Source organism: Tachyglossus aculeatus, chromosome 22, assembly GCF_015852505.1.
Source record: "Tachyglossus aculeatus isolate mTacAcu1 chromosome 22, mTacAcu1.pri, whole genome shotgun sequence".
In the NCBI taxonomy this organism is placed as follows: domain Eukaryota; kingdom Metazoa; phylum Chordata; class Mammalia; order Monotremata; family Tachyglossidae; genus Tachyglossus; species Tachyglossus aculeatus.
The window spans coordinates 20,668,545-20,695,248 of NC_052087.1; the positions used below are offsets into that span (position 1 = coordinate 20,668,545).

The 26,704-nt window shown below is 41.1% G+C and overlaps 1 protein-coding gene across 2 annotated transcripts in view; it reads right to left on the reverse strand.

Annotated features, from left to right (window-relative positions):
* The window catches only part of SLC1A2 (solute carrier family 1 member 2), a 122,605-nt gene that overhangs the window by 22,871 nt on the left and 73,030 nt on the right, over positions 1-26,704 (reverse strand). For both annotated transcript variants that reach the window (XM_038764761.1, XM_038764760.1), the window contains 7 exons: positions 25,451-25,603; positions 23,565-23,815; positions 20,210-20,375; positions 17,020-17,146; positions 10,369-10,602; positions 6,763-6,957; positions 942-1,076 (listed from right to left, as the gene is read on the reverse strand). In XM_038764761.1, the coding sequence (XP_038620689.1) occupies positions 942-1,076; positions 6,763-6,957; positions 10,369-10,602; positions 17,020-17,146; positions 20,210-20,375; positions 23,565-23,815; positions 25,451-25,603 (1,261 nt within the window). The remainder of the gene's footprint in view (positions 1-941; positions 1,077-6,762; positions 6,958-10,368; positions 10,603-17,019; positions 17,147-20,209; positions 20,376-23,564; positions 23,816-25,450; positions 25,604-26,704) is intronic.

The following is a 26,704-nucleotide window of genomic DNA, read 5'->3' on the forward strand; positions in this document are numbered from 1 at the left end:
GGGTGCATTTTTTTCCCCAGTGCTTAGTACAGAGCTCTACACACAGTAGTTGTTTAATAAATACTATTGCTATTACTATTACTATTACTCCTCCCACTACTATTTTGCCGACTTGTACTTCCCAAGCTCTTAGTACAGTGCTCTGCACACAGTAAGTACTCAATAAATATGATTGGATAAATGAATGAATGAATAAGTACCATTCTAATGCCCTGATTTAGTAACATAACACAAGCCATTTCTGCTGCTTGATGAACCTTGATGAACTAGGAGTTATTGTCTTCTTACCAGTTTCAATTTAGAAAATTATGCATGTTGCCCAGAATGGAAAGATGTCAACATTAGTTTTACTCACAAGCTAAATGCATATTGTTTTTTATTTGGGGTATTTTAATAGTTATTATTGGTATATTCATTTAAATAAAAGTGTGAGGGAGAGGCAAAAGGATGTCTTGAATTCTTCAGTGCCATCAGTAGTTACCCCACTAACGATGAAGAGGCAGAATTCTACACATACCTAAACATTTTTAAAGCCTGGGATAATGTCATAACCTCCAACTTGAATCAACCTAGAGTCCTTCTAATCTAACTTAGGTCACTAATTTTACAGTGTAAACTCAAGGTCTCTTGTTCTGTCTGTCCCAGAGACAGAAGGGTGGATCCTCCAACCTCCCCACAGCCTCTCTTCAGAGACGTGAAGGCAATTCAGTCTTCTCACAATTAAGAATTTCTAGTTCCCTCAACCTTTTTTCACGTGCATTGTTTTTCAAGACTTTAGCAAACTTTCCTGTATATTTTTTTTTACCATGAAGTGGTATTACTGATAGATTGGAGAGCATAGTTCCATCCAAAGTTATTTTTGTATAATTCACTGTTACTTTTCCTCAGAAGCAAAATTATAACTGTGCAATAGGAAATAGGCCAGTTGTTAGCTTACTTACAGCAGCCAATCAACTGCAACGAGCAAACTGATATCCTGAGTAGGGAGGCCCACTGCTGTAAGAATTAGAAGCATGGTGACCAGTCCAGCACTGGGTATGCTGGCGGCTCCAACGCTGGCCAGGGTGGCTGTCAAACTAGAAGAAAAAAAATAGGATATGCAAAATTGGAGAGAAACTTTTTCAACACCAGTTCATTCAGTTATAAGATTTATTTTTCACTTCAATCCTGACATTTCCCGGAAAAACATGGAGTTCTTTAGTTTTATCAAGAAATGCTGGTTTATTTGGATTCCACTCAACTCTGATTTGAATCTCTGAAATTCAAGGGTTGGAGATATAGTCACTATTATGGTCTCTCATGAGCTTTATTTACAAATAGTTTGGACAGAGGGAGAATGCTTTGGGAGAGTCATTTGCCAAAGTTAATCTGAAAATCCAGCCCAGGCTCAAGACGAAGGACTTCCAACCCCCCAACCCCTCCCACTCAAAACCCCATATTCAAACAACATTGAACATTAAGGATTCCTATATAGAATGGAAAATACATTATTCAAAGAGAGAGCCAAGAAATAATAATGCATTTTTCTTTCTGAGGTATCCAACAAAACATGCTTCTAAATTAACAATGCTGGGGGACAATATAAATGCTTCTTACAAGAGTGGAGGAAAGGAGAGTTTAGTTAATGCCTTCTAGGGTATGTTTAAGTAACCAGCTGGGTATGCTCATTTTGTGGAGGATCCACACATTTCCCCGATTGCTATTTCTAAAATCACCAGTGATATTTCTGAACATGATTTCCAACTGGTTTCAATGGATGCTGTTAGATTAGACCCAACCAGAGTTGTGATAATGGTTGATTAGGCAGATTATCCAAGATTTGCGCCACGTTTTGTCTGTCAACTTCATTCTGCTTCCTCTTGGCTGGGCTAGGAGAACACTTAGGAAGCTGATGGACCCTTTCCTCCTTTAATACAAAAGTACCTGCCCTCAACTTAGTCCACTCCATCAATCTCAACTTCCTTGCCCTCCTGTCCCTACATCATTCCCACCACCAACCTCCAGCCCTGGAACACCCACACAGTTCATTTTTTCACTCCTGTACCTCTGACCCTATCCACTCCCACCTTCCACCTTCTAAAAGCAACAGTTCACTCCTGATGGTTCCTTCCCTTTTGCTTTCTAGGACACTCACATCTCCCCCACACTCTTTCTTGATTCCACATGTCCCTCCTGCTACTACTCCATCTACCTGCTCCCATTCCCATCCAAACTCTTGAAATGTGTTCTAGGCACCCTCTGCACTCAATACTTTTCCATTAAATCTTTTTTTAACTTGCTTCAATCAGGTTTTCAGTCCCTTCATTCCACTGAAACTGTACTCTCTTAGCTCTCTCCCCAACCTAATCTGACAGACCAGAGCTCACCCATCTTCAAAACAATCTTAAAATCCTACCTCCTTCAACTCTTCCCCAACTATCTCACAAAACCCAAGTCACATCAACCCATCAGCTACTTCTAGCACTTGCACATTTATTTATACCAATCCTCAGAATTTATGAACACATGTATGAGCAATTATAGGCAACTTATTTATTCTAATTAGCCCATTCATAACTATTTTATGTCTGTCTCCCCCTTTAAAGTGTAAGCTTCTTGTGGGAAGGGAATGTGTGGGATGCTTTTGTTGCCCTTAGAACCAATCATAGCCCTCAGTGGGTGCTCTAACTATTGCTACTTATGAGCATTTTCTCTAAATCTTTGGCATAGAATAGGAATTCTCAATCTTTTTCTGATGATGAACAGTTAACTAACAGAAATGATGGCCAAGGAATGTTAACCTTCTTAAATGTCAGTGTTCTAGGCTTTTTTCTTTGCATTTGCATAATCATTCACTTATGTGAGCTCGTTATGGGCAGGAAGTGTGTCTTCTAACTCTGTTGTGTCTGCTAATTCTGTAGTATTGTACTCACCCTATTGTTTAGTACAGTGCTCTGCACATAGTAAGTGCTCAATAAATATGATTGATTAATTAATGTTTATTTGTCAGCCTTTGCTGCTTTTAGACCAATTTTTTAATGGTAATTAAAATTTAATTTGGTGCTTATCATGTTATTGGCACTGTATGAAGCACCGGTGTAGAAACTGAAAAATTGGGTTGGACAATGTCCCTGTCAGCGTGGTGTAGTGGATAAGCCTGGGAGTCAGAAGGTCATGAGTTCTAATCCACATTCTGCCACTTGTCTGCTGTGTGGCTTGGGCAAGCCACTTCACTTCTCTGTGCCTCAGTTCCTTCATCTGTAAAATGGGGAGTAAGACTGTGAGCCTCATGTCGGACAGGTACTGTGTCCAGTCTGATTAGCTTGTATCCACCACAGCACTTAGCCTGGCACAAAGTAAACACTTCACAAATGCCAAAATTACTATTATTAATTGTTGTGCCTCCTTTAAAATAGTCACTTCTTGACTTTTTTTGCTTTCAGCTATTTCTTCTCATTGTTTCTCCAGCCTCTCACTTATCTTCTCAGCTCTTTTGCAAGCACTGTCTTCTCTCAAGAACAATTTCCCTGACCTTGAGCACTGTAGCACTCTTAACCAAAAGTGTCTATAGGGTAGAGGTGGGAGGGTGCCATCACTCTCATTTTGCAGATCAGGAAACAAGGCAGGAAGAAATCAATTCTCTGGCCAACCAATAACGTTTAAATATAACTTGAATCTAAATTTACGTGACTCTCACAGTGTGAGTAATGCTCTATAATGAAATAAACTGAATTGCTTTGTGTAAGCACTGTATTTACAGTTCAAAACCCAACCCCAAGCCCTGATTAATGTGCAGTTTTACCGACTCTAAGGTCCCCACAAAATGTTGTAAACTTGCCTTGAAGTACAGAAAAAAATTTTGTTGGTGAAACGAAGACTGACTAGCAATTTGGAGGCTGGAACACAACACACCAGAGAAATGCTGAAGTTTTCATTCTGCAGAGAGTTAAACCTTTTTTTCTCTTTGTGTTCAAAGTCAGATCATTGGCAAACGACATCATTAACATGTGGTTTGCATTGAAATAATTCAGAATCCCTGACTTTAAGTTGTCATGTTTTCCACCGTAAACAGCATCCAGGGCACAGACTATAGCTCTGTTTTTGCCTCCATAGTATGAAATGCAACACAACAGGAAATAATTTGTATGTTTTCATGACTGTTATGGAACAATTATAATTTAAAATGCTGACATCTGTCAAGCTCATCATCAAGGGGTGATCTTAATGCACGTATAGGTAGCATTCCTGAATGTGAAGAAAATTGCAGAACAGGCTGGGTTTGGCAGCTAAATAGGGATGGTGTTTGTGCAGGGCCCTAGCTTGAAATAATCAACACAACCTTCCATAAGCTGAATAAGGGGAAAGTATCAAGGTTAACCTTAGATTTAAACAGAGGCATCTTATTATGTAGTTTTTCAATATAGATCTAGAGATCTGAATTATTGTAATAGTACATCAAGTGCAACACAAAATGACATCCAAGCCAGCAAAGCATCTTAAAATTAAATTCCTGGCATAATGACAGCATTTGCCTTATAGCTTGACATTGACTACTTTGCAGCAAATATAGCAATCTTTTATTAACATTATAAAAACTAAATAGGTTTTTCTACAAGATGTATGGCTCTAAATCCACATCCCCCAAATTGGCTTTATGAGAACTACTTAGAGACCACCAAGATTTTGGCCACAAAGCAAGCAATGCAGCATTAATAGAAGGCAGATAGTTCCTCATGCTCCCAATAAAAGAGATACCTGTGAAATGCCCAAGTGGTGATGGAGATTTCCATTTACAACAAAAAACACACCTCAATCCTGAGATTTCAGGGTTGAGAATATGCACGAAAGAATGAATTAGGGTGCTAGGGGTTTGGGCAGTGCCACTGCAGTTTCTCATCCCTGCCAATTGAGTTCCCACTGGGACATGGATTGCACTGAGCAAGTAGATGGAACGTGTGAAAAGTGTTGGGATATCAAGGCTACAAAACTCTGAGGATTTACAAACCACTCAAAACCAAGGGTACTCCCATCCATCTTCAGACTATCAGGGCCCACACACTCCCTGTGTGGTTCACCACACTATCACAGCACTTCTGAAACTGATGGGCAACTCTTCTCTTATCACAGGTAAAAGAGGAATCTTTTGACAATGGCACTAGTATTCTCCACAGTCTTCTTAATAAGACTATAGGGATGATGTTCTATGAAGGAAAAATTATCTCTGTCAGAACTTCCATAATTTTATAACAGTTGGGCAGGTAGTTTCTGCTGAATCTCTGACCCTGTAGGGGGAAGGACTCATTTAAATGGAGGGCAGCAGGAAGGGAGAGTCCCCAAACCTCAAGTCACTTACTCTGGACCATGGATATCCAATGGCTGAGGAGCTCTGGATCAGAGGCTTCTGCTGACCCTTCACCCCTCCAAGGGATAGGACTAGTCTGCTATGGTGACCAGAGGCACTTGGACTCTAATAGCTAATCAGAAAATTTAGTTTCTCGAAAAGGGTTATTAGGATTCTAAAAGTACTTCACAATAAAGTGTTTGATCTGGTCAGAACTGAAAGCTTCTCACTCTTTTTCCATTACCAATAAATCAGAGGGCCAGGAGTAACTCTGCCAATCTTGGCTTCTTTTCAACTTTAAGTGTTGGGGTAGGCTAGCTACAGATACTATCCCTGCCCCAAAAGCTATAAGGATGAAACTAAGGATTCTAAGTAACTGGGGCCATCACATCCATCAAGGGGGCAAGTATGAGTTGTGGTTTCCCACCTCCTCTATGTCTGGGAGACCTCCACCCTCCATATATATTACATTCAGTTTCTTTAGTTTCTGTTTCAGGAGTGACTGCCAGTGGTGAGTAGGATCACAACAACAAGGTCTGGGATGAAGCAAGAGATCAGTGCAAAAAGAAATGCTTATAATAACTCAGTTGTAGTGGCTGATTGTATAGAGGATGGATGACATCAGCTATCAAGCAGCTACTATTTGGTAAATAGGTTTGTGGAAACCCTGAACATCTTGGAAGAAGCAAGATTGGATGGGCTTCCAGAGGGAAGAGGGAGCCCTCAGGATTCTTAGGAAATGTCCTTGGGCTGCAGAAATAAAGTGGTTCCCAGGCAAACATCTATAGATTAATCCAACACCAGAGCGATGCTGTTAAAAAATCAGGGCACTTGTTATTCTCTGGGTATTGAAGACAGAGTAAGGGAATCCAGGGACTGAATGTACACTCTTGGGATCCCAACTTACCCTTATAATTTAGAAATAAGAACTGCACCAGATGTTTATTTATGTAAAAGCATAAGAAAAGAACAATCTAAGAACTTCCAATGCCTATACTACACCACAAACTTTTCAGGCACATTTAGAAATTGCAGTAGCTCCATCACCCCACAAGGATGATATTCAGTAAATTTCTAATTCATGCCTTAATTAATACCCTAAAAACCCTATTCTATAAAGGTCCAATGAAGTTAGGGGAGAATTTAGGTAATGGAAAAACGTTTCAGTGTTGATGATGTGCTTCAGTTGGTAGGTAAAGATCATAATTTAATACTCAATGCCCTTGTCATTAGCAAATGCACTTATTTGAAACAGTTCCTCATGGTCCTTAAGTTCATTATACATATCCATTGCATTCCCTTAATGGCCTTAAAATTCTAGCCAGAGAACCAACCAAAATTGCGTCCATTTTTTAATAATGACACAGGTAAGGATAAGTAGATAATAAGTTAATACTCCCTCTCTTTTTGCCTGAAACTGCACACAGATACACTCTACCAACCTTACGGTCACAATCTGTCCCCCATCCAGTACCACTCCATTCATCTGGGCAATAAAGATGGCTGCCACAGCCTCATAAAGAGCTGTTCCATCCATGTTAATGGTGGCTCCAACTGGGAGGACAAATCTGGTTACCCGCTTATCGATTCCCAGGTTTTCCTCCAGGCAGCGAAAGGTGACGGGTAAGGTTCCAGCACTAGGAAACAAGCATACAAAGAGAGATACATAGTATTCATTCATTCAATCATATTTATTGAACATTTACTGTGTGCAGAGCACTGTACTAAGTACTTGGGAAGCACAGTACACTTTTCAAAGGACAAGAAAGAGATGAAATTCTCCAGTGCTTCTTACATGTCTCAAGTAATCACGTGTGCCTTGAGAAAAGTGGTCCCAGATCAATGACATGCAGTGACAATTCTGGGGCCTAATTCAAATTTTAATTTTTTTTTTTAGCTCAAAGCCAGAAAGCATCATAAAATCCTAGATCTGGAAAGCATTTTGGGCCTAGTTTGCACAATACGCTTGAAGACCATTTCCTCAGAACCCTCTCCTCCCTCCACCAGCTATTACACCAATTAAAACCACATTTCCAGAGTTATTTCTCCTTCAATGCCACAATGTTTAATGGTTTAGCAACACGACTGGTAACATGGTACCCCAAATTTACTGGGCTTGAACAAGTACCAATCCAAAAAGTGTAAAATGTGAAACTGTCCCAAGGGCTTTTACAGAGATGTGTGAACCGAGACCACAAGACCTGGGTCCTTCTACACAGGCACACCCGCAGAGGCTGAGCACAGTTCTGAGGGTTAGCTCCTCAGCTGTCCTGACTCTACCCAGGCTGCTGATTCATGAACAAAAAGAAAAATAACTTTCACCAAGGGGCAAAAAAGAGAACTGCCCTAGACCCACTGCCATTCGGGGGACTCCTGCAGCCATCTTAAGAACACAACTCGCTTTCCTTCCCTGATCTGTATCTCTGTCATTGCTGGGCAAAAATTAGCCCTGGTAGTATAGGAGAGTGTGAGTATGAAACCAGCCATCAGGACATATAAGAATTGTAGGAAGGTCAAAATGGCCTGGAAGGGGAGGGCAAATGTTAGCCTGGGTTGCTCCTTGCACTTCCACTGCTCTGAGCACACCAGAGATTTCATCTGACTCTGAAAATGTTTATTTAAAATGAATGTGAACTGGAAAAAATAGTTTGGGAGGTGTTGGACGACAACTGACCAAATGAAAAATATGCTTCAACAACGGCTGTTTTCTGAGGGATTTAAAAGGAGCAAAATTTCCTCACTTTCCTCAATAGGATTAGGGATAAAGCTCATAGAAGATGCTCAAGAAATATTAACCAAGACTTGACATCAATATTGAGCAACCGTCAACCTCAGGAGAGCAAACATGTTGGTTCTGAAAAACGTGTTGGAGGAAATAGGTTTCTGCCACCAAACAACCATTCATAATTCCCATTTATCTACTCTAAGGGCAACATCACGTCACTTAAACAAACCCCTTGAGGCTCATTTCACTAATCTGAAAAATGGGGAGGAGATAGAGATATAGGGTGAGAAAGGACTACCCACTAGAGTCTATCTTATTGTACTCATCCATTTGTCTTTGGCTTACTTTATCATCTGGGCTATATGACTGTTAATATTTACTTCTACCAAAAAGGCTAGAATCTCGTGGCAGGAGACAATCAATCAATCAACCGTATTTACAGAGGACTTACTGTGTGCAGAGCACTATACTAAGCACTTGGAAGAGTACATCGTAACAGAGTTGGCAGGCACGTGTCCTACCCACATTGAGCTTTTAGTCTAGGGGGTAGACAGACATTAATATCAATAAATAATAATGTATATGTACAGAGGAAGAGGTGAAAGAGTGCAAATCCAAGTAAAAGGACAATGCAGAAAGGAGTGGAAGAAGAGGAAATTAGGGCTTAGTCAGGAAAGGCCTCTAAGAGATGTGCTTTTAATTAGGCTTTGTAAGTGGGGAGAGTGATCGTCTCTCAGGTATGAAGAGGAAAGGCATTCCAGGCCAGGGGCAGTATGTGGGTGAGAGGTTGACGGTGAGATAGACCAGATGGATTTGCAGTGAGTAGGTTGGCATTAGAGAAGCAAAGTGTGTGGTCTGGATTGTAATAGGAGAGCAGAGAGGTAAGGTAGGAGGGCAAGGTAAAGAGTTTCTGTTTGATGTGGAGGTGGATGGGCAACCACTAGAGGTTCTTGAGGAGTGGAGAAACATGGACTGAATCTTTTTTGTAGAAAAATGATCCAGGCAACAGAGTGAAATATGGACTGGAGTGGAGAGACAGGAGAGAGGGAGCTGATACAGCAATCAAGGTGGGATAGGAAAAGTGCTTGGATTCATGTGGTTGCAGTTTGAACAGAAGCACAATGGAAATTCATAGTGTAAAAAGAGACAAAGAGAGAGAGACAGAGACAAAGAGAGAGAGACACACATAGAAAAAGTCTTCCCATTAATTTAAAATAATAACATAGGAATTGTAATTCTGAAATTTAGCTCTATAGGCCAACTTTCCTTGCTCTTCTCCAACCCTCCTCTTTGTATTGACTCCAAAAACATGTACGTGGAGATGGAATGAATATATGGCCCACTAGGCAATTCCTTTTTTGATTAAAACACTTGACATAATGGATTACTTAACTAAAGCTGTATGAAAGAACATATACTAGCAACATTAAAAGCAGCATAGTGCTGGTGTAGACTGTTTTTACCCTCTATTTGGCCATAACCCAAATCTCAAGGTCTTTGGGTGAGCAATGCACCAACAAAAGGCAGTTGGCAGAGGCATAAAACTATCACAATCTTGAAAAACTGTCCAGAGGAAGAAACTTGACAATTGGGATTTCTAATTCAGTCCAGGAAATGTTCTTGAAAATTATTTCCCTCAACCCCTGGTTGGAATGTTCATGGGACTGATGACAAGAAAGAAATCATTACTGTCAGGTGAGATCACAGATTCCTGTGAAAACATAGTGCCCGTTATAAATCCATATGTGGTCCAGGGGACCAGTAAAGGTTTGACTATTAGGCTCTTGCCAAAGTTTGGTATGCAAAGCTCATCAATTCTCTTTTTCACTTCAAGCCATGAAGCCCATTACAGGACTCCTTTTTTGGTAATATTTTCCATGTCATATGTGCTTTTTACTTGTAACTGGGGAAAATTTTGTAGCAGGAATACATAAAATCATGGAATCATAATGATTAATTAGGCAAAAACCTGACCCTTCTTAGGGGAAACTATCAAAAGACAAAAATTGCATTTCATTTTGAAATCCAAGTACATCTATTTCTAGAATATTGAATTTTGCACTGTCACTTGCATTCACATATAGCATGGAAGACTAAAGCAACTATTATCTGGAAGTCTAAGAATAATTTTGTTTTCTCTTTCTAATTTATCTTCAAGTGGAAAAGTGTTGAAGGGTTTTGACTTTCACAAGTAAGGTAGTCTGTGAAAATACCTGCTTGGCCTTTTTTTTTAAAGTATTTAAGAGGGAGTTTAATGCAGAAAAAGGAGAAGAGGCAGTGGAAGGAGGAGGGGGTAAAAGAAGTGACCATTAATGTCCAGTACCTGGAAGCGGTGCCCAGAGCAGTGATCCATGCCTGGAAAATGCCAGCAAGAAAGGTGAAAGGGCTTTTTCTGGTCACTACGAAGTAAAGTAAGGGCAGGAAGATGCCTCCATGGATGATGAGACCCACGATGACTGTGACCATGTACATTCCCAGTTGCCTAGCAACCACTTCCAAGTCTTTGATTGCAATGATTTTTCCACATATGAGGCAGGCAATACCCAAGGGAGAATACCTGAAAAACAGAAAATAACAGCCATCAAGAGTCCTTGAAATTGAACTTCCGTGTACCCAGAAACCCTCTGGGTCTTCACCACTGCATGCTTTTAGGCCCAGAAAATTTGTCTTGCTGAAAGCAGCTTGTATGACTCAGTAGTGATAATTCAGCAAAATCTATATATACTTCTTATGAAGGCCAGTACTACTAATTGAAATTATTCAGGTCATAAAATATGTAAGTCCTTTATGTCTGAATTATTTTTAAGATAATTAAATCAGGTTTATACTTAGGGTGTACATTTGTCCGGCTTTAAATAGGACTGTCATGCTTTCAGCTGGTCTGTATTCCCGGTCTGGTTCTGATATGGCTGGCTTCCGCTCCCTTCATTCCACGGAAACTGCCCTCTTTAAGGTCACTAATGACCTTCCTACCAAATCCATTCATGTTCTCTAGTCCATTCTGATCCTCCTCGACCTCTCAGCTGCCTTCAACATGGGTGACCATGTCATTCTTCTGGAAACATTATCTAACCTTGGCGTCACTGATATTGTTTTACCTCGGTCCTCTGCCTATCTCTGACTGCTCCTATCTCAGTTTCTCTTGCAGGCTCTTTCTCTGCCTCCCACCCTTTAACTGGGAGTACCTCAAGGCTCAGTTCTGGTTCCCCTTCAATTTTCCATTAACACCCTTTCCCTTGGGGAACTCAATTGCTCCCATGGCTTCAACTACCATTTCCTCACAAATAATTCCCAAATTTACCTCTCTAAGCCTGACCTCTCTCTTCCTCAATAGTCTTGCATTGTCTTCTGCCTTCAAAACAGCTTTACTTAATTGTCCAGCTGACCCCTCAAACTTAAACAGCCAAAACCAAACTCTTCATCTCCCACCCAAACTCTGTCCTCCCCTTGTCTTTCCCATCACTCTAGTCAACACCACTAGCCTCCCTTCCTCGCAAACCCATTGCTTTGGCAATACTTTGGACTCATCTCTCATTCAACCCATATATTCAATCTATCACCAAATCCTGTTTGTTCTGTTCTGTTCTACTTTCATAACATCACTAAAATCTGCCTTTTTCTCATTTCAAACTACCATGCTCATGCAAGCACTTATCTTATCTCTCCTTGATTACTGCATCAGCTTCTTTGTTGACCATCCTGTTTCCTTTCTTTCCCCACTCTAGTCCTTACTTGCCTCTGCTGTCCAAATCATTTTTCTAAAAAAAGTTCAGTTCACATCTCACCACTCCTCAAAAACCTCCAATAGTTGTCCATCCACCCCCACATAAAACAGAAACTCTTTACTATTGGTTTTAAAGCATTCAATCAGCTTGCCCCTTCCTATCTTACCTCACTGATTTCCCACTACAAGCCACCTCACATACTTGGCTCATCCAATGCCAACCTACTCATTGTACCTAGACCTTGTCTATCTTGCCACCAACCCCTTGCCCACATTTTCCCTCTTTCCTGGAACTCCCTGAAATCACATTTCCTCCGAGTGGCCTTTCCCAACTAGGCCCTCATTTTCCCTACTGCCCCTCCCTTCTGGGTCATCCTTGAACATGGATCTCTACCCTTTATGCACTTGGTATTCACTCCACCCTCAGTCCCACAGCACTTAATGTACATATTCATAATTTATTTTAATGGCTGTCTCTTCTTCTTGATAGTAAGCTCCTTGTGGGAAGGGAACATGTCTACCAACTCTGCTGTATTGTACTCTCCAAAGCACTTCATAAGAGCTCTGCATACCATAACTGCCCAGTAAATACCATTGATTGATTAGACACCCTCATGTTTGCTATTGGAACAACTCAGAACATAGGAAGGGAATGTAATGACTCCGGAGTAAGGGGAAGGGGAGGGGATGATGGTGAAATGTCTCTGTTATTACACATGGGTGGAGTAATGAATGCAATGTCATGTGGGTCTAGATATCTGACCTCTAGACAGCAAGTTCTATGTGGGAAGGGAATGTGTCTGCTCACAGCACATTTCTTGAGAAGCAGCATGGCTTAGTGGAAAGAGCATGGGCTTGGGAGTCAGAGGTCCTGGGTTCTAATCCAGACTCCACCACTTTTCAGCTGTGTGACCTTAGGCAGGTCTCTGTGCCTCAGTTACCTCATTCATCAAATGGGGATTAAGACTGTGAGCCCCAAGTGGAACAATCTGATTACCTTGTATCTACCCCAGTGCGTAGAACAGTGCTTGGCATGTAATAAGTGCTTAACAAATATTATCATTATTTTTTATGAGAAGCAGCATGGCTTAGTGGAAAGAGTCTGAGCTTGGGAGTCAGAGGTCATGGGTTCTAATCCCGTCTCTGCCATTTGTCAGCTGTGTGACTTTGGGCAAGTCACTTCACTTCTCTGTGCCTCAGTTACTGCATCTGTAAAATGGCCATTAAGATGGTGAGCCCCACGTGGGACAACACGATTACCTTGTATCTACTCCAGAGCTTAGAAAAGTACTTGGCACATAGTAAGTGCTTAACAAATATGATTGAATGAATAAATGAACAAATACTATCATCGTCATTGTTGTCATCTGTTTTTGTTGTATTGTACTCTCCAAAGCGCTTAGTACAGTGCTCTGCACACAGTAAGCACTCAATAAATATGATTAAATGAGCGAATGAATATCCATGAAGACTGAAGTGACCACCCAAGTGCTTCACTTGGCTGGTCTAGTGCCCTTTATCATTGAGCATTGCCTTGAGTAACTGGTAGTGAACTCTAGGATCAAAGGGCAAAAGAGGGAAAACCTACTACACTATCCTGTGGCAATAGAACAGAGAAGTAGTCTTCTAATGATAATAATAATAATGATGATGGTATTCTCTAGAACTCTCAAGAATAGAATGCTAGACTGAAAGTTTCATTTTGGATTGCTCAAAAGTCTGTGCTATGGGGCTTAAGGAATGTTATTTAATCTGTCTGTATTTCAGTGCTTCCATTTATAAAATGAGAAAATGCTCTAGTTACCTGAACATCTTCTAGTCTTACAGAGATTTTAACCAGAATCAATGTACTAATAGTGGCATAAAGGTATCAAGCAAAATGCTTATGTTATGAATCCTAGATATTCCCCATTGCACAGAACTGGGCAATTCTTTAAAACTAAGACTTCTGGTGAGGAATTTCTTTACTATTGGAGATAGATTTTAAATGGCACTAATTAACATAAGAATATTTCCTCTGACATGCAGATTTTTTTTGTTTTTGGACTCAAAGCATTAATTTGTAGTTTTCTAGGAGCTATGCTGGAGAGAAAGCCTGGGTAACCCTTACAGAATTACAACCTTGATTTTAGTCATTTCTTAATATTCTTGTAATATGCTGCTCCACACAATGTCATAAATCGTGGAAGCCATCTCACTGAGAAATGACAAAAACTGAGGAGAATGCACCTTCAGATATATTATCTTTCTAAGCACAAAAGTGCTGTCCTTTCCCAAGCCACAGTGGTTTTTAAAAATTCTAGACAAACTAATAAGAACTGTCCTGGGTACCATTCACGCTTCCTTTTCTTCCCTGCAAGCGGGAGGAAATGTTTTCATTTTCAGTACAATGCTTGTGAATTCCATAACAAACACAGCTCACATAAAGCCACATCTATCAGGGAAATAGCAAGATATGTACTGTTTTTACTGTTGTGTGAATAGATAAGTAGGTTTCTGGTGAATACAGAACTCCCAGAGTATGTGAAGAACAGTATTCTTTGCTTCTCAATTAAAGTGAGAGCAGTAGCTTAGAATAAATACTGTGCTGTGATCAATTGGCCTTGTTAACTAACTAAAGCAGCCATGTTTCCTGTAAATGCCTTGATTCAAAGTGAGAGACCAAAATAAAAGGAAAAGCACAATGAAAACACAATGCTGGGGCTATTTCCGGTCAGATTTTAACATAATATTGCATGTACTGTCTAGACAAGAGGACATAGGGGAACTTGTTTTATCCTCACTGAAAAGTGAATCAAAAGTTAGTTGGAGGCCACAGAGACAACTTTCCCTAGAGTCTATGATGTTCCCATCTAAATCCTGCCAAACGCATGGGGTTTGGAGGGTGCTAAGTCTGGGTTCTCCATTCAAAGTTATAAAATGGAACCACAAACCAAGAAATAAAGAGCAAGAATGAAAGGGAGTCAACAGCCCTGACACACAATGGGCACTTGTCTACCAACTCTGTTGTACCGTACTCTCTCAAGTGTTTAGTACAGTGCTTTGCACACAGAAAGCACTCAATAAATATGACTGATTCATAATGAGCCAGAAGGTATCAAAGACTACACTGAAATCATAATTTTCCCAATGGTGCCCTACTGCCTTAAACTAACAGAGTTTCCAAAAATGCCTAACTTACTCCCAAAGAGGAGCTTCACGAGAATATGAAGAGCATTCTTGGAACATACAATTGTTAGAGTTTTAATGGATTACAGAAAAGTTTTTACTGAATGCATTGTTTTTGGAAGGCAGACAGATCGCAAATGACTATTGACCTAATAACAGTAAAAAAAAAAAGTTCAAAATTCAGTGTAACAGAATCAAAGGAATAATGATATTTTATCACTATTCTTTTCTTGAGCTTAATGCCAAAGTGATCAGAGGAGTGGTAAAATTCTAATCCTTAATCCATTTCTTTACGGACCTTCTTCACTACCCCTATGGCCCACTCTCAAAATAGTTATTTTAAAAAACTTCTGATCAATCAATCAATCATATTTATTGAGTGCCTACTGTTTGCAGAGCACCATACTAAGTGCATGGGTGAATATACTATAACAATATAACAGAGTTGGTAGATACATTCCCTGGCCATACTGAGCTTACAGTCTGGAGGAAAGACATACATTAATATAAATAAATTATAAATATGTGCATAAATATTGTGGGGCTGAGGGAGTGGTGAATAAAGGGAGCAAATCTGAGTGCACAGCTAGTTCACAGATTCTGGAAACCTAGCCTGTGATCCAGGATGAAGATAATGGCTTCTCTGCATGTAGACTTTATAGCAATCTGTTCCTCTTGTAACCTGGACATTATGAGAACGACTGGGCTGACTGGCTCAGTACTGTATCTATTTGCCTGTGTAGGCAAATAATGCAGTTAGATCATTCAGACTAGGTGACAAGCCCATCTCCCTGTTAGAGGAATGGCACTCTGAAGCAGGATAAGTTCCTTGGAGAGAAGGGATGACTTCTGCAATGGAAGATTGGCTCCCATACACTAGCCATTTCATACAATAGCCTACATTTTATGGTATATCGGTGCAGTATAATCAAACCTAAAATCACCTTATACCAAATGACATTTCATTGAACTCAAGTCTTAAGTTCACCATGCTCTCCTTCAGGAATGTCTAATTACTGAAAAATTGGCTGCCTTTGTTTCACAATCAGTTCTTTCCAGGAAGCCCCAAAATAGAAAATTTTTATTCCTTTGCTTAGGTGTCTATTAGGAGACTTTGTTTATGTGGTATTTGTTAAGTGATTACTATGCGCCAGGCACCTTACTAAGCATTGGGATAGGTGCAAGTTAATCAGGTTAGACACAGTACCTGCCCGACATGGGGCTCACAGGCTAAGCCAGAGAAAGGAGAATTCAAACACTATTTTACATGAGGGAACTGAAGCACAGAGAAGTTAAGTGACTTGCCTAAGGTCACACTTAGCTTATGGAGGAAACAATAAACCAACTCTCTTTCTGGGGTCCAATATCCTCCAGAGATTCTCTCTGCTTGCAACCTAGCCAATTTCTCGTATAGTCATTTCTCTTATAACAAAAGGATTCTGTTCCTGAAGAACCACTTATCATCAATCAGTTAGCATGGCCCAGGGGAAAAGATCATGGGCTTGGAAATCAGAGGACCTGGGTTCTAATCCTGACTCTACCCCTTGTCTCTTGTGTGAAGTTGGGCAAGTCATTTATCATTTATCTGTGCCTCAGTTTCCTCATCTGTAAAATGGGGATTAAGACTATGAGCCCCATGTGGGACATGAACTAGGTCCAACCTGATAAGCTTATATCTAGTCCAGCACTTAGTATGGTGCCTGGCACAAAGTAAGTGTTTAACAAATATTACTGCTATTATTATTAATAATAATAATATTTATTGAGGACTTACTGTGTGCAGAGCACAGTACTAAGCACTTGGGAGAGTAAAGCAGAGTTGGTAGACATGTCCCCAGCCCACAAGGAGCTCACAGTCTAAAGGGGTAAATTTCATTATTGAAATATGCCTTGACAGATGTTGCATGTCTATAAAAATCACTTGTCCGATGCCACACTGCAACAGACATTTGGGAAGGATTTTTTCCTAGCTCCTCAACAGTATCTAAGCCTCATAGTGAGAATGTGTGCAATGGCAGAAATGCCTACTATGTATACACATTTTTAAACTGCAATAATGATGCATCACTGGGTCACACTTACCACATGATCATAGTCACTAACTTCATTACAATCTCATTCAGGATGTTGAAGAATTCCACCATTAGTTTGGCTTGTTCCCCCATCTTTCCCATGGCAATGCCAAAAGCAATGAAAAAGCCTATCAAGCCTGTTAAATGAAACCACACAGAACAGCAATGTATGAAAAGCATTTGTCTTTTCCTACTTCATTGAAGTTCCAGAAGATGAAGCCAAGATCTTGCTGTTACCTTATTAATTATGCATTAAAAATAAACACATTACATTTCAAAATGAAAATGTTTTCTCCAAGGATAATTGTATCTTCCTATTACACTTTCATAAATACATTTGATTGGAAAATGAATGTAAGTAGTTAAAAAATAATTCATATTTATTCTAAATTAAAATATCTTCTTCCCAGATGTGACTCACCTGAAATTATTTTCAAGATGATAAAAATCATCACACTGATCTGAGTAAAATCCTTTCTGGAACTGAGGGGTTTGGAATTATTCAGTATACTGCAGTGACTGGATGAGGGTGAGGCTAAGGTTATACTGAGTAACTAACACTAGGATTAATTTGGAAATGTGCTAATTTCAAGAATGGTAATGATGAACTTCTGGATAAGGCATCTAGAGGAAAGTCCCATGGTTTCCTGCAGCTGAAGAGATGGAACAGTCAAGCAAGAGGTCGAAATAAAATAATAGATCTAGGAGAAGGTCATCCAGTTTCAAGACCTCTCCTCTATATGACCCTAAATTCCATTTCCCCACAGTTCACAATCCCTTCCATCAAACTTATTTGTAATTAACTGGCCCAGGTGTACAATTGAATAAGAAACTTAGTAATTGTAATTTCTGGAAGATGGGCACAGTGACACTTAATCAAATGTAAGAAAGAGCTTGCCAAAGTTAAGGGGGATTGTCCTAGAACTGGTTCTGAAGGAAGGTTTGGAATCCCCTATGTTGGAGGCCTTTCAAAAAAGGATCAGGATAAATGGGAAATTGGCTGGGCTCCTCAGTACTAAATGCTGATTTCCTTTGAACCACATCCTCCAGACTTTAGGGTTCAGAAGGGAGAGTACTCACTAGCTGTTGCCTATCTAGACAGCAAACTCTTTTCTTTACTCTGCATCCATTTGCCCCTGACCTATCTCACTGACCCGGGCCTGCCATTTTAAAAACCTTGCCCTTCCCCCATGGCTTTGAGAAACTCTCAACCTTCTCCTGCTGCCCCTCCCCTTCTTCTATGATGGTCTCCTACAGGGATGGTATGAGAGGGTAAAGAACTGGTCTGGCAGCAGAGTAGAAGGCAAGAGCTGGGAAGAGTCCCTTCAAAACCATGAGATCAATCAATCAATCAATCAATCAATCAATCCATCGTATTTATTGAGTGCTTACTTGTGTGCAGAGAGTGCTTGGGAGAATACAATATAATTGAGCTGGTAGACATATTCCTTGGCAAAGTTTAGAGAATAACCATAAACCGGAGGCTCGTATGAGTCAGGGCAGGGCGCAGAAAGAGAGAGAAGAATGGGACAAAGTAACAAAAAAAAATACATTGCCAGCTGCCTACAACCAAGGAGTTCATGCTGAGAATGGCAGCAACGGATAACAGACATGGCCCTCTGACACGGGGCCTCTCACAGCAATGGGTTAGAGGGGCTGGAGAATCTATAGAGACTCAGAGGTGTCTTAGAAGCAGTGAAGACCTAGAAATTGGAGCTATCAGGATTCTATATTCATCTAAGGGAAAGGCTTACTAGTCAAACAGACCACTGTGTGTACTCTCAGGAGACAAGATCAGAGAGAGGATAGGGTTTCAGTTGTGACTGGTAAATGGTGAGTGCCTTGGCAATTTAGCAGTCAGTTGTTCTCCAGAATCTTTCCCTGCATTTAAAACAATCCAACCCTTCTCCCTTCCTCTGCAAACATCACATAATTAAACCCACTCTTTTGTATGGGGGTGTTCTATTTGCACAATTCATCTCAGACTTGGCCGGAGGGGGCTGGGAGGTGTGGGGCGGGGAATTGTGTTGAAATTCTCCAACCCTGTTATAGGTCAGGAGATTGTTCCAGGATCCACACTGGGTATTGGAACACAGTTTCAGGGTGATTCATTTCAAGATTGTTACATCATTATTCAGATAATAGGTGGGAAATTGAATTTTCTTTGGTGTCAAGAGGAAACTGCCAAGCACGCATTCAAATGGTGCTTTTCTGAGCTTTTCCACCAGCTTTTTCAAAATGTCTGCCTTTGGCTTTAGAGGTGATTTATGTGTCTGGAATTTTCCAATCTGCTTCGATGGTCATCCTCAAATGTCCTCCTTCCTGAGCCCATTCCTTGTTCTGGGGTATATCTGCATCAGTTGGGTCCAGTAAGTGGTATGTGGAACTTGGGATTCATTTGGTCTCCTTCATTCTGACCATGGAATTCTCAAATGCAGATCACCACCCACCCAGCCTCCTAGTGCAGAAGTAGGCAAGTGGAGCCAGAAGAGGAACTGAGGCACTACTGAGTCTTGACTGAATGAGGAGCTTCATGACAAACAATTTATTACATATGGGCTCTCTAAACTGAGAAAAATGGGCTTTTCAAGAAGGCTGGGAAGCAGTGTGGCCTGTGGAAAGAGAGGACCTGGGTTCTAATCCCAGCTCTGCCACTTGGCTTCTGCATGACTTTGGGAAGCCACATCTTCTCTTTGTCTCAGTTACCTCATCTGTAAAATGGGGATTAAGACTGTGAGCTCCACATAGGACATGAACTGTGCCCAACCTGCTTAGCTTGTATCTATCCCAGCATTTAGTATAGAGTCTAGCATATAATAAGTGTTTAACAAATTTCATAAAAAAAAGGCTCAGTGTTTCCTACCTAGGACATACCTAAAGGTGAGAATCTGAACAATGCTTTTGTTATACCCAGGCAGAGATTTCATCTCTTAGTAATAAAGTGAGTTTGCTACTGCCCTTCCCACAAAAAAAGGGGTGTGAATGTTTTTTTAAGAGAAAAGAATAATAAGGGTGATTGGTCCAGAGAAGGAAGAATGGGGAGACTGATGATCAGTATGAATCTGACTCTTCTTCAATAATATATGTAGCTTTCATCTTCCAGAAACTGTCCAGTTTGATTCACGAGTTACCTCGACCCCTGAAGATAGCAACACCAAATCTGTGGGCTAAAAGCTGATGGCATGAGGACCATTCCCTACCTAGGACATTCATCCCATCCTTAAACTCGAGTCCCTTCTTGATCATCAGTTGGGCTTCCTCTGGGACCTCAGTCGCTGTCTCGTTCAGCAGGGAAATGATAGAGCTGGTAGTATTAGCCTCCTTGGGCTCAGGAGCAGCCAGAACTTTCTTTGTCACAGTCTGGATCTGAGAAGGAATGACAAGAACTGAGCAGAGTGAGTTTGTATCATTTCAAATGTGCAATGGTGAAAGCCATATAAATCTGTGTTTACTGAAAAGTGGGAGAAGGATTTAACTAGGGGAGTGATAAGTTCCCTTGCTGAACAATAAGGCATTTGGAATGGGTAGTTGTAATGATGATAATAGAATTTGTGAGTTTGCTCCAGATCTGAAAAGGGCTGAAGCTGAGCAACAACACCTTTCATTTTGTAGTGATGCAATCATTTACTTACTACTCAGAAAACTTCTCATTCACAAGTGTTCCCTAGGTACTGCATAAACTAAGTCTAGGACAATCAGCCCCATTTTTCAACTGGCCAGATATCTTTGCTAAAAATGCTGCATAGGCATAGGCACATAGGCACTTGGAGACAGATTACAGGGGATGGGATACTCTTATAAGATCAAGAGGTTATACTTTCAAGCATCTAATAAGACTAAAATTAATGTCATCTCCTGCAAACTCAATGAAACCCACTGGTAAGGACACTGGCCCACGAATGGATTCTTAAGTGAATCCTAAAGTTGGAAAATAAGCAGTGCTGCTGAATAGTGCTGCCCATTTACCTTGGCTTATGGGGAAAAAAAAACAACTGAAACCCTCACCTTGAGATAAATCAGTGTTGCTAGAACATGATCAAGTTATAGATCTGGGGAAACCAGTATAGGTTTTCCATGTACTAGGCCAAAATTTGTGCATCAGGATTAGAGCCCTGCACAAGGCCCCGCCTAGTTCACAAACTCCAAGCCTGCAGGCTGGGTCAGGTTGGACTTTCTCTCAAAACCAAGTGCTTAGTACAGTGCTCTGCAGACAGTAAGCACTCAATAAATATGATTGAATGAAAAACCAGGCAGATTTGAATGGACTTGGATAGTCTTCTGGACCCAGAAGGGTCCATCACAAACTGTGGTTTTCAGGCTGGATGGAGGAAGGGATCGGGGGGGCGGGGGGGAAGCATGAACCTCGTGCAGGCCTGTGTGCGGTAGTCATAGTAACAGCATTAATTTTGCATCCACTTGGTGCAGTGCACTATACTAAATTCTTGAGAGGGACAGAATAACGAAGGGATGTGTTCCCTACCCAAAAGAAGTTTATACTCTTCCAGGGGAGACAAACATAAAGATGTTCAGTGATTGCTTGTGTGCATGGTTGTCCCTAGGGCTGCTGAAACTATAAGTCAACTTGGGCAAAAAGACACAAATAAATGGTTGCATCCCTGAGAGAATCTGATTTACCCGCTGACTTCAGGACTCACTTTGTACTGGCTTGGCACTTCAATTCCAGCTACTAATAAGAAATAGAGTCACTTGTACTAGGAGGTGGAAAACTTGTAAATTGATTGATTCTAGAGTGATCTTTTAGCCCTTCAGAGACCCTCCTCAAGGGGTAAATTTGAATAAATTACTCAAGTAACTAATAGTACCTACTATAATTCAACAAATAATTTGGAACTTCTGACCCTTTTTCTAAGCTCCCAACAGCCAATCTGTGAACTGCAGTGCTCTGGACTGTCTTTCTGTGAACTAATGTATCTGCAAACTCCTCACCCTGAGCTTCAAGGCTCTCCATCACTTCGCCCCCTCCTACCTCACCTCCCTTCTCTCCTTCTACAGCCCACCCCGCACCCTCCGTTCCTCTGCTGCTAATCTCCTCACCGTACCTCATTCTCGCCTGTCCCGCCATCGACCCCCGGCCCACGTCATTCCCCAGGCCTGGAATGCCCTCCCTCCCCCCATCCGCCAAGCTAGCCCTCTTCCTCCCTTCAAGGCCCTACTGAGAGCTCACCTCCTCCAGGAGGCCTTCCCAGACTGAGCCCCTTCCTTCCTCTCCCCCTCGCCCCCCTCTCCATCCCCCCATCTTACCTCCTTCCCTTCCCCACAGCACCTGTATATATGTATATATGCTTGTACATATTTATTACTCTATTTATTTTATTTTACTTGTACATATCTATTCTATTTATTCTATTTTGTTAGTATGTTTGGTTTGTTCTCTGTCTCCCCCTTTTAGACTGTGAGCCCACTGTTGGGTAGGGACTGTCTCTATATGTTGCCAACTTGTACTTCCCAAGCGCTTAGTACAGTGCTCTGCACACAGTAAGCGCTCAATAAATACGATTGATGATGATGATGCAACTAATTGGGAATACTTATTTTGCACCCCTGTTCCATCAGCCTTATTGTCCTTTTAGACCCAAAATATGTGTAACTTCATGTTGGGAAGACTAGAGCTGTCCTTTCCTCTCCTGCCACCTCCAGAACTTTCCACCCAGCCTGGTTGCAATTAGCCACAATCCCAGATAGCATACTATTTCAGATGAGACAATTTGGGAATTAGCTAAGAATTGGTTTGGCAGCAACTTGTGTTTGGTACAACAAACTAAGCTGTGTGGTTGCCCACTAATTTATCTTTCAGGGCAGACCTGTTCAGAAGCCAGTCAACTCCTCATGGGGATAGGTTGGCTGGCACCCTCTCAGATCCACGGTTGCCAAAGAAACCTTGTGAAAGCTGATGGGAGAGTCGAATGAATTGATTGATAAGTAAAATTGAAGAATAATTCATTTCAGAAATAGAATTTAACAAAGAGGCAGCTGCCAGAAAACAGCAAAGACTCTATCCTCTCCCTACTTGTCTATACCTCCAGAGTTTAGGGATTCATGTTTCCCTAGCAACGGCTGACCTCCTCTTAATTGTTTCACTCTTATCTACACCCTCAGTCAGCATATAGTGGCAGTGGCAATATAGTGACAGGTGATAATCAGGCTAAAAATAAGATAGAAGAATTAATCTTTTCTCCTCTCTAGCCTACTGAGAATGCATTTGCTGACTTCCTCCTTCCAGCTAGAATATTCTCAGCTGGGCAGCAGAGCTGCGAAATAGAGATGAGGAAGGGGCATGATTCGATTCTATTCCACACAAGGTCTGGCCCTCCAATTCTATGCAAAAAACAAAAAACAAAAAACAGGATCTAAAATTTAAAATGACCCAAATCTAAAATCCTGACCTATGTAGTCTCTGACACTAGACAATAGAGAATAGTTAAAGGAGAAATCCAGACTGCTGAATATTCAGCTCCAGGGAGCAAATTAACCATCTCTTTCTATTCCTGAAGAATGTTGGGAGAAGGAAGGAGTGAGATGAGAATGCTTTGTTACCTGTTGGAAACAAGCTTGAACAAGATTTTCTGGGAACAAGTTTCGGATAAGGTCTAGAAAGGCATCCAAACTGGACACTTCATCATTCTTCTTCCCTGGTCCCAGCTCCTTCTTGAGTTTGGGATTTCCTGGGTGGATGGCTAACACCAGAATAACGCCCAGCACAGCAGCAATGATAGTGGTAGACATATAATAAACCATGGCTCTCGTCCCCAACCGGCCACTTGCTTTAGCATCCAAGCCTGAGAGTCCTAAAATGAAACATTTCAGAAGGCACAGTTAGTAGCCAATCCAGCCCCCAATGACCAATACCTGCATTGGTCTCCCTGAGAAGCAGCGTGGCTCAGTGGAAAGAGCACAGGCTTTAGAGTCAGAGGTCGTGGGTTCAAATCCCAGCTCTGCCACTTGTCAGCTGTGTGACTTTGGGCAAGTCACTTCACTTCTCTGGACCTCAGTTACCTCATTTGTAAAATGGGGATTAAGACTGTGAGCCCCCCATGGGACAACCTGATTACCTTGTAACCTTCCCAGCGCTTAGAACAGTACTTTGCTCATAGTAAGCACTTAATAAAGGCCATTATTATTATTATTATTATTATTTCCATGGCATCCATCTCCCAATGGGCTCACTTTCTTTCCCACACCTACCGATGTCAACTCTCAGCATGTAGAATATTGGCTTTAGGACTGTTCTGAGATTCTTTTTCCAAATAAGGGCACTAAAGCACAGTGAGATTAAGTGCTTTTTGAATCTTTAAACATAAATATTTAACTGAACTATAAGTGAGGAGCAATTACTAACAGCTAGGACTGCTTTCTAGTCCAGGACTCTCCAGTAGACCATGTGCAAATTAAATCATCTGTCTATTTTATGAGGGAAATACGACTAAAATATCCCATGAAACTTTTGTTTCTTCAAGGTCAAATAAAGCATGCTTCTAACCAATAGTAAAGTAATATATTGCATTTAGAAAGAGCTTTTCCCCAAAACAGAGCTTTCCCATCAAAGGAGAAGAGTGGTCTAGCACACAGGACTGTGCATCAAGAGACCTGGATTCTAATCCTGGCCCTACCACTTGCCTGCTGTATGACCTTGAGCAAATCACATGACTCTTCTGTGCCTCAGTTTACTCATCCATAAAAGGGGGTTAACTATCTGTTCCTCCTCCCCCTTAGGTTGTGAGCACTATGTACTATAGGGATTGTATCCAATCTGGTTAGGGTATTTCTACCCCAGCACTTAGCACAGTGCTTGGCACCTAGTAAGCCCTTAAACAAACATAAAAATCGTAAGTATCACATTTTTCATGGTTCATCTTCCCAACAGTCCTGTGTGAGTTGGGAAAAACTTATTTTATTATTCCCATTTACTGATTCAGGAACTAAGGTTTGGGAAGGTTAAATCATCAGTGGCATTTATTAAGCACCCACTATGTGCAGAGCACAGTACTAGAAAAGCAGCAGGGCTTAATGGAAAGAGCATGGGCCTGGGAGTCCGAAGGACAGTTCTAATCCCAGCCCTGTCACATGTCTGCTGTGTGAACAAATCACTTAAATTCTCTGTGCCTCAGTTACCTCATCTGTGAAATGGGGATTAAGAGTGTGAGGCCCATTTGGGACAGGGACTGTATCCAACCTGATTAATTTGTATCTATCCCAATGCTTAGAAAAGTGCTTGGCACTTAGTAAGTGCTTAACAAGTACTATGATTATGATTATTATTATTACTAAACACTTGGGAAGAGTTAACAGAAGTGTTCCCTCCCCACAATAAGCTTAAACTTATCCAAACTCATCTAGCTAGTCCTGGAAAAAGTAGAATTGGAACAATAATCCCCTGCTACTATTCTGGCCCACCAATTGGATTTACACTATAGTTGCCTCACCTGTGATTAAACTGGAGATGATTAAGGGGAGAATCAACATTTTTAGCATCCTCATGAGGATGTCTCCAGGGAAGGCTATTAACATGACCACATCTGGGTGAATAGGTGTTGCCAAGCGAAGAAGACCGCCACATACCGCTCCCAGAATGACACCTACGGGAGAGATAGGGAGAGGAAACAGAAACTTTCATGTCTTAGAAAAACAATGTAAATCCCAAGGAAAGTGTTGCAATGTTTCCTTGACCTGTATAAAACCTTATCACGGTACAGATAAATGGAGTGGATAAGAGCCCAGTTACATAAACAAGAGTGACAACATCAAGGCCTACCTAGAAGGACCTTATTCCAGCTCAAATTACTAAAGAAACCGAAGCTGGAGGCCTCAAGGAGAGACTCCTCAAGGTTCTCTGATGTGACAAAATGAGCACTCTGCATTAACACAGGTTTGTTCTGCTTGGAGCAGCACTGTCAGCTCAAAAGATCCAAGAGCGTTAAATGGAAAATATTCCCGGGACCACGTGTTAGCCCCTTAAACAGATCAGTTCTGAGCACCTGGGAGTAGCTGCAGACTGAAATGTTAAGGTTGTTTCTGCCCTCTTTTTTAATAGGACATCATTCACAGATGGGAATACATCTTAGCACAATTTACTCAAGATTCCCTGATAAATACTCTTTCCATTACTTTACCTCCATACCATTTAAATATCCCCAGACTCCTTAGGCAGGGCAAGAGTTTCTGTTGTTTGCATGTGAGTTTTCAGAGGCTTGTGGGAAGGTGCCTTAGGGTGAAAAGTGTTGCCAGATGTGTGGGCTTTTTTCAAATGAGAATTTGTAAACTGGAGACTCATTCCAGTCAACCCAAGCTCAGATCAGAATGTCAGAACCACAAGAAAATGTCAGATTTCTTTAAGGGAGTGAGACCAAACCTTGTTGAATCCACAAACTAGGTCATAGCAACCTGGCAAGTTCTAGGGTGTGTGAGTGGGAGCATGAGTATTAGAAGGGCTGAGTGAAAGGCCCAAACAGTCCTTAAGAATGTTTTCTCTCCCCAAACTTAGAAGTTGGAAGTCTTCCCTAGTTCAGAGTCAATGGATGCCTCAGCACATTAAGTGAATGGCTCTGTTTTTCAAAGAGCACACTTCTAATTATGGCCAAGCATTCATGGGATAGAAGCATTTCTTAGGGGAGTGTTTCCTTTGGAAGAATTCATCTTTCGCTCATTATGTATGAGAGCAAATCTAATCTTACAAACAA